Source organism: Vicia villosa, unplaced genomic scaffold (genome assembly GCF_029867415.1).
Source record: "Vicia villosa cultivar HV-30 ecotype Madison, WI unplaced genomic scaffold, Vvil1.0 ctg.001844F_1_1_1, whole genome shotgun sequence".
In the NCBI taxonomy this organism is placed as follows: domain Eukaryota; kingdom Viridiplantae; phylum Streptophyta; class Magnoliopsida; order Fabales; family Fabaceae; genus Vicia; species Vicia villosa.
In genome coordinates this window covers 113,290-121,006 of record NW_026705746.1, presented here as the reverse complement: position 1 = coordinate 121,006, position 7,717 = coordinate 113,290, and the positions used below count along the sequence as shown (strand labels likewise).

Sequence of the window (7,717 nt, the reverse complement as noted above, 5' to 3'; positions counted from 1 at the left end):
TGTTCTAAAGGGGTCAATTTAATTTCCATTGTTCTATATAATTATTGTTAAATTTTTACTTATTAATTTCCATTACAATGATTAAATTGTTTTTAAAATATTTGGTAGCATGTTTTGTTTTAAAAAGAAAGACTTGTTATATTGTTTTAAAAATGTTAAATGTAAGAATTAAACGTTAAGTTTTTTTATAAATTATATTAATTTTGTAAGAACTAATATTTTTTTAAAAACATTAGATGATATAATTTTAATTGAATATAATTTAAATACAAATAAAATTATTTAAAAATGTATATATATATATATATATATATATATATATATATATATATATATATATATATAATTAAAAATGTATTGAAAATATTTCTTAAATAATTTAGGGTTAATAGACATTTGCCCCCATGCCATATAGGCGAGATTCGGTTTATCCCCTATTAATTTTTTTTTTTGGATTACCCCCTGTATTTTTAGGGTACCTCCTAAGCGTGTAAAAAATAGTGAAAAACCAGGGGGTAAATCAAAAAAACAAGTTTACAGGGGGGTCCTAGGGGGGTAAATCATAGAGCTTTTCGTATTTCAAGGGGGCAATCCAAAAAAAAATATTAATTGGGGGTAAACCGAATCTCGCCTATATGGCAGGGGGTAAATGCCTATTAACCCAATAATTTAATAAATTAGTTTGATGTCAAATTAATCGATTATTCACCAAGAGCACTTGGGTGAGATGGTGGGTGTCTGTTCCAACTTAATCAGAAGTCGTTGGTTTGATATATGTCCTAACCATGCAGCAGTGTTAAATCTCATGAGTGAGAGTTTGGTCGTCTATATGATCTTACACGGCTCGAGAGATTCATCTCTACAGTTGTGCATATATGGTATATCAATTTATACTAAAAAGAAAAACTATTCTATTACTTTAAAAAGTATCATATAAAATAATGATATATTAGAGAAATATTAAATAATTTTTGATTGTTTTCTAAATTTGTGTTTAGGATTCTTTTTATTCAATGAATAAATATTTGCTTTAACATAATAATATTAGAATTATGAAGCATGGTGTATCTGTCTCTATATATATTTTGCTTGGGTGCTAGCACAATAAATTAAATTTCTTCTAACAACACAAACCAAAAATGGTCTTTAGTTCTTCAATGAATTGTCTCCTCCTACACATTTTTATTGTTGTTTCTTTTGTTTCTCCCATTAATTCTTCACAAACACAAAATCATCAATCAATTAATCAAACGTTTCGATCAGAGCAAGAACTTCAAGAGTTGAAGAAGACCATAGCTACTCGTCTTCGACAAATCAACAAACCTGCAGTTAAGACTATTCAGGTATGTTAAAATAAATTGTTTAACATAATTAATTATAGTTTTGGATGGATTAATTTTCGTGATTTAATATAATTCAAGAGTATAAGTCAAATTGTTTACTGTAAATCACCTTATTTGAATGATAAAATTTAAGGAATTTTTAAAATGTAGTAATTTAATGAATGTTTTTAAAAAAAAAAAAAACAAAGGTGTTTTGTTAAATATGTATACAAAAATGTCACATAAGCCTAACACTTTTTAAACTTATTACTTTATAAAATACTAGCATTCAGACGGGCACTCACGTACCCGTCTGTCCGCTCTTTTTAATCAGTACAGACGTGTAAAATAATAAGATATTATTTGTTAACGGTTTTAAAAATGAAAAATATTGAAAATTTAAAAATTATTAATTGTGAAAGTGTGAGATTGAAGTTATTTTTTATTTAAAAATAAGATAATTTCCATCTATCATCTTTAATTATTTTTTTCAATATTTACAATAAATAGAGGGTAAATTAGGAAAGGAAATAGGCTACACCAAAATATAGTTTTCCCTTTATATATTGTTATAGATTAATCTTTTTGGTATATATTTTAAAAATTTAATGTAAATCACATTTGTTTATCAAATGTTGCAAACTAGGGCTTTAAATTATGGAATTTTCTCATATTTTTCAAATTTTAAATAATTACCTAATTTTTTCAAGGGCTACATAATAATTTGATCGCTATAAATCATGTTTTTGTGATTTAAATTTTTTCGTCAAATGATGTTCCTTTAAATATCTTCTCTCCACTGTTTTTCATGCAAACTATAAAGAAAAAATATGAAATAACAATTATATTTAAATGGACAACTAATTATGTAAAAATATTACTCATCTGAACACATTTATTTTAAAGTCTAAATTATGTACAATTGTCTTTTGACTCATAATTATGTACAATTTGCAGGTTCCTAATGGTGATATCATAGATTGCGTTTTGACTCATAAACAATTAGCTTTTGATCATCCTTTATTGAAAGGACAAAAACCAATGGTATGATTTTTATTTTTTTAGATATAAATAACAAACAAATTGAAATTAATTGATTTTTAAGTTAAGAGAGCTATTATGTGTCAGTCTTTATAAAAGTGTTTTTTTTTCCGTATATTTATATAAACAGGATTTTCCAAAAAGTCTAAGAGAGCATAAACAATTTGACAATATGAGTGACTTCCAATTTTGGAGTTTATCTGGTGAATCATGTCCTGAAGGAACAATTCCAATTAGAAGAGTAACAGAACAAGACATGTTAAGAGCTCACTCTATTAATAGCTTTGGAACAAAAGCCGCCAATCCCTTTCCTCATGAAGTATGCAATCACAAAAACTCGATTATTTAATTGCGCTTTTTTGTTTAAAGGAAGTAATAAAATTTGTTCTTGTTATTGTTGAATAGCATGCAGTTGCATTAGTGGACAAGGATGAGTTCTTTGGAGCTCAAGCTACCTTCAATGTATGGAGCCCTTATCTGGAAAGTCAAAGTGAATTCAGTTTATCTCAAATGTGGCTCGTCTCTGGTTCATATGGAAAAGATCTCAATTCCATTGAAGCTGGTTGGCATGTTAGTTCTTATTCTCATTATTTTCTCCATTTATTCTTTCCTTATACTGCTAACTCAATACTAATAATTCATTTAAATTAATAGAACAAAATTATCTGATATAAGATCTCTTCTAAATTAACCAGATATCTTAGGTTCTAACACAATTCTAGACACACAACTGTGTTAAATTCTTTAAAAAAAATTGTCGTCTATTGTAGTTATCTCGACAGATTAGTTTTGCAGGTGCGTGCAGAGAATGTCTGGTTTCTACCAGAAAAAAAATAAAAAAACAAAATTCCATGAATTATAATTTCAAAATAAAATTAGCAACTCAACCCCCTATCTATCATTTTAAACTATATATTAACTGTCTAATCTAATTTATATGCAGATATACCCGCGACTCTATGGTGACAACAACCCGAGATTTTTTGTTTATTGGACGGTAAGAAAAATAATTAAAATAAGTTACAAATTTGTGAGAAAATTATGAATATCAAACAAATATTTGCAGGCTGATGCATATCAAAGCACCGGGTGCCACAATTTAATGTGTCCAGGCTTTGTTCAAACTAACAAAAATTTTCCAGTTGGAGGTTCAATTCCAAAACTCTCTACATATAATGGACAGCAGTTTGGTCTTCCCTTAAAGATAATGAAGGTAATATTTACATTGTTTCTATTTTAGTGAACTCAAATAATGTATACTAACTATGATTATTATTATTTTTTCGTGTGAAGGATAAAAACACTGGAAATTGGTTGCTTACAATTGGAGATGGGAATATAGTTGGGTACTGGCCAGCTACCTTGTTCACACACTTGAAGTATGTTGCAGATGAAGTTCATTTTGGAGGAGAAATAGTGAATGCAAAAGCAACAGGGTCTCATACTTCCACTGCAATGGGTAGTGGACACTTTGCTGAAGAGGGTTATGGAAAAGCTGCATATATTAGAAATATGCAAGTTATAGATTCTGATAACAACTTGATTCCATTGGCAAATCCTATATATTTAGCATCAAATCCAAATTGTTATAACATACAAGGAAATACCAGTCCAAAGTGGGGGGATCACATTTACTTTGGTGGACCTGGCAGGAGTGATAAATGCCCCTAAGGAAATACCGAATATGATATAATAAGAACTTTTTAAAGCTTAAATAAAATGTAATAAGACTAAAAATAAAAAATACTTTATTGGCACCATATTCTCTAATTTTTGTGAATCTTTTGTCATAATAATTATTACATTATTTTACCTTACAATAGTTTTTCAATATACATTTGTTTTAATGGAAAATTGGTATACTTTAAATGTTATATTTTATGATAGTTCAGTACAATAAATAACGTTTTTTATGACGAAGTTTTCACCTTGTATAGTAAAAAATTATGGATACATGTTACAGGGACGCCTTATTTTATTTAAATAATAATAATAATAAATTTGTTACCTCGGATTTAAATAGAACCGATACAAATATATATGTTCAAGGTTTGAGGTTCGATTCTCAACTCCTGTTATTTAATATTTTATATGGAACCAAAAAGACACCTTTATTTTTTAGATTTTTACGACGGATATGTTACCTTGGTTTTTTGTAAAATCGACATAAAAACTAACTAATTTTTTATTCTTTTTGCAACAAAAAATACACATTTGCTTGTTATAGATTTTACGTGTTTTATAGATTAACCGCGATAAATACTCTTTATATTTTTTATTTCTTAAATGTCAACTTAATTCAATTTTCGAGCCCTAACGAAAGAACATTATTCTCCAAGGAGTCCTAACGAAAGAACACTACTTAATTCAATGTTCATTACTTATTTAAACTTTGTCACAATAACTTTGAGTTGTTTTGGTTTTGGTTTTGGTGTTTTGAATTTTTGGATAGTTATGTAAACACATGTTTTTGTAAGAAGAAATCTTAGTTAATGTACAAACTACCTTGAAGACTATGCATCAAGAATATGGGAAAGACAACAAGATAATTTATTGTAAGTTATAATTTCTATGTTTTAAATTTTGTGTTTGAAGCATTAGTGTGTCATTCACATTTCCTTATTTTTTTTTGTTTTGCTGCAAATGTGTTTTGGTTTTATTCAAATGTAGTAGCATATAACCATAAGATGAAAGCTGATATATTATTAGTGTGTATAAAAAATGAGTTCTTGAATTCCTTGAAACCATAAAATAAAAGCCTTAAATTAGTTGTAAACTTACAAAAATGTCATTTTTTATTAATCATATCTAAATTCTGTTGCTTGAGGGAAAATTTGATCAAGTATAATCTACTCCATCATCATCAGAATCAATGATGAGTGTCCTTTTCACCCTTTTTCTTCTTGATCTCCTCTTCTGAGAGCCTCCTGGGTTTCAAACGTTCGGTAGAAGGGTCTTTTACAACAACTTGGACCTCTACAACCACAACAACTTCTGTTCTCTCAGCATTAGATGAAGTACTCATTTTGTATTTGGTTCTTCCTCTTCTGTGATTTTTTTGGATGAAGTTTCAACATAAGTACTCATTTTGATTATTCCTCTTCTCTGATTTCTTTGGATGAAGCTCTTTTTCTCTTTTGTTTCAAAGAGGTTTTTTTTATTTTATATTGATTCTTATGATTCTTCCTCTTTTATGATTTTTGAATGTCTATAAGTCAAAATATTTCCCGCATGTCAAGTTTCCTTCTAATAATTTCTTCTTTAATTCTCCACATTTTCTTCTCTTGGAAGTTGGAAATATCTTCTGGTTGACTAGATACCTCGAGCTATTGAATGATTACATCTCTTTGTCTTTTTAAATTTCTTTATCTCATGTTTGATATTTTCCACTTCTTCTTACGCATAATTTTTTGTGTGGAAATAATGATTATATTAAAACCAAAAATAGTTCAAGAACGAGCCGCGACCCAGAGGATCCAGCGGATAACATCACAAAGTCCAACTAACTACAACCTAGAGCATCAATATTTGAGCTAATGTCCCTCTAAGTTTGGGGTAACCCCACATACTATTTACAATATTATCTATATCTCTCTTTGAAGTATTCTTGTTACTATTATCTATGCTATGAACAACTAGGTTTCTATCCCACCATGTCTCGTGTATTATTTCCTCAATTGCCATTTTTACTATTTGACCACGTGAGTTTCTGCTATTACATATCTTTATCATCCAAGTAATCTCCTCATTCCAGCCAAGAGGATCATGCCGCACCTTAATCCAACTAAGAACGTCCTCCCAAATCCGTTTTGTGTACCTACAATCAAATAATATATGTTCTAAAGATTCAACACCATTGTAGAAGATACAATCAATGTCATCAATTCGACCAAACTTAGCCAGCCTATCTTTCAGTGTAATCCTTCTGTCGCCGCATAACAAACCCTTCCACTCTACTTTTGGTACATGTTGCAAATAACCCAAATACAATTTTTTCATATGAAACCTGCCATTATTCTCCATGGATTTCCACTGTGAAATTATGCATAATATGATGTAAAGATGTGAACATTTAGGTTGTTTGGTTTATAATGAAATTATGTCATTGATTTAATAACATTGATCTATTACCTTGGTTTTTCAAAACACCGATTGTTAATATTGAGCGTGTCATCCAGTTCTGAAAATAATAAAAATGTTGATGCTAGGAATCGATCCCATGTTATTTACCCGTGTATATTTTAATATACGAGGTGGTAAGGGATAGATTTTCATGACACCCTTTGTAACATCTTATTTTTATTAGATATTTATTTAATTAGTATTTGGTGTTTTGATAAGTATGTGTTTTATTTAATTATTATTTGGGTGATAATTATTTAATTATGTGCTAAGGTGTTAATTTAGCTAATTTAGTAAATAATAGAAATATAGTAAATTAGCTAATAAGCTTAATTGAGTTAGAACGGATAGTTGGATGGATTAAGCCCAATAACAATTAAGAGCTAATAGAGAAATTTGTGAGATAACCTAGATTTAGAAAATAGAAAAGATAGAAAAAAGAGAAAGTGGCTGGAGAAGAGAAAAAGAGGGAATTTGTAGATTTTCATCGAGAGGGTGGATTTGAACTAGAGGTAAGGGTTAGAATCCAAATTGCTATAGATTATATTATTGGGTAATGTATGTGTTTGTATATTCTCTTCAATCTTTCAATTTCATGAAAACATAGAAAAGTTAGGGTTTATGTTAATTTCCATGAATTTGTGTGGTTAAACATGATTTTGATGATGAATGTTGTTGAATGATGATGAATATTAGTTGTATTTGCTGTTTATTTGTGACTGGAAGTGATTTGGTATAGTGGAGTGTGATTTTCGCAGCTCTGAGTTTTTTGGTTTTTTTTCTGCAAAATCGCATGTCCCGCTAAGCGGCCCCTGGCTCACTAAGCGGATGCTGTTTATTTTTGAAAAATTAAGTGAGCTCGCTAAGCGGACCTAGCCCGCTAAGCGGAACTGCGAAAATGTTAGCTACTGTTTTTAGCCGCTTCAATCAAGGTTATTGGATTTTGATTTCCTTAAGCGCGCTTGATGGCCGCTAAGCGGACAATGCTGTATAGAACTTTTCCAAACTTTGAAATGTTGTATCTTTTGTCCGTAACTTCTTTTTACGGGTCGTTTGAAGCATATTGAAGCTAATATGATTATCTACATGATAGAATAAGATTGGTTGGCACTTATGTAATTAATTATGATGTTAATTGTGAATAACATGTAATTATGAATGTATGTTATGAATGAATTGTTTATAATCAATGTTCATGAATGTATTATGTGATAATGATAACCATGAATTAT

The 7,717-nt window shown here is 29.2% G+C and overlaps 2 protein-coding genes across 2 annotated transcripts; one reads left to right on the top strand and one right to left on the bottom strand.

Annotated features, from left to right (window-relative positions):
- Positions 1 to 1,132: 1,132 nt before the first annotated feature.
- LOC131636850 (protein neprosin-like) lies at positions 1,133 to 4,123 on the top strand. The gene is made up of 7 exons (XM_058907439.1): positions 1,133 to 1,343; positions 2,280 to 2,366; positions 2,494 to 2,682; positions 2,769 to 2,933; positions 3,307 to 3,360; positions 3,430 to 3,576; positions 3,657 to 4,123. The coding sequence occupies exons 1-7, from the start codon at positions 1,140 to 1,142 to the stop codon at positions 4,032 to 4,034; spliced, it is 1,224 nt and encodes a 407-aa protein (XP_058763422.1). The 5' UTR covers positions 1,133 to 1,139; the 3' UTR covers positions 4,035 to 4,123.
- Positions 4,124 to 5,876: 1,753 nt separating this feature from the next.
- On the bottom strand, positions 5,877 to 6,386 carry LOC131636856 (uncharacterized). Its single transcript, XM_058907444.1, has one exon. The coding sequence runs from the start codon at positions 6,384 to 6,386 to the stop codon at positions 5,877 to 5,879; it is 510 nt and encodes a 169-aa protein (XP_058763427.1).
- Positions 6,387 to 7,717: the final 1,331 nt, after the last annotated feature.

Excerpts from the sequence above, each read along its gene's own strand:
- LOC131636850 (XM_058907439.1), top strand. The coding sequence starts at position 1,140 with ATGGTCTTTAGTTCTTCAATGAATTGTCTCCTCCTACACATTTTTATT. Across the intron at positions 1,344-2,279 it reads CTGCAGTTAAGACTATTCAG|GTTCCTAATGGTGATATCAT; the intron begins GTATGTTAAAAT and ends TACAATTTGCAG. Across the intron at positions 2,934-3,306 it reads CCATTGAAGCTGGTTGGCAT|ATATACCCGCGACTCTATGG; the intron begins GTTAGTTCTTAT and ends ATTTATATGCAG.
- LOC131636856 (XM_058907444.1), bottom strand. The coding sequence starts at position 6,386 with ATGGAGAATAATGGCAGGTTTCATATGAAAAAATTGTATTTGGGTTAT.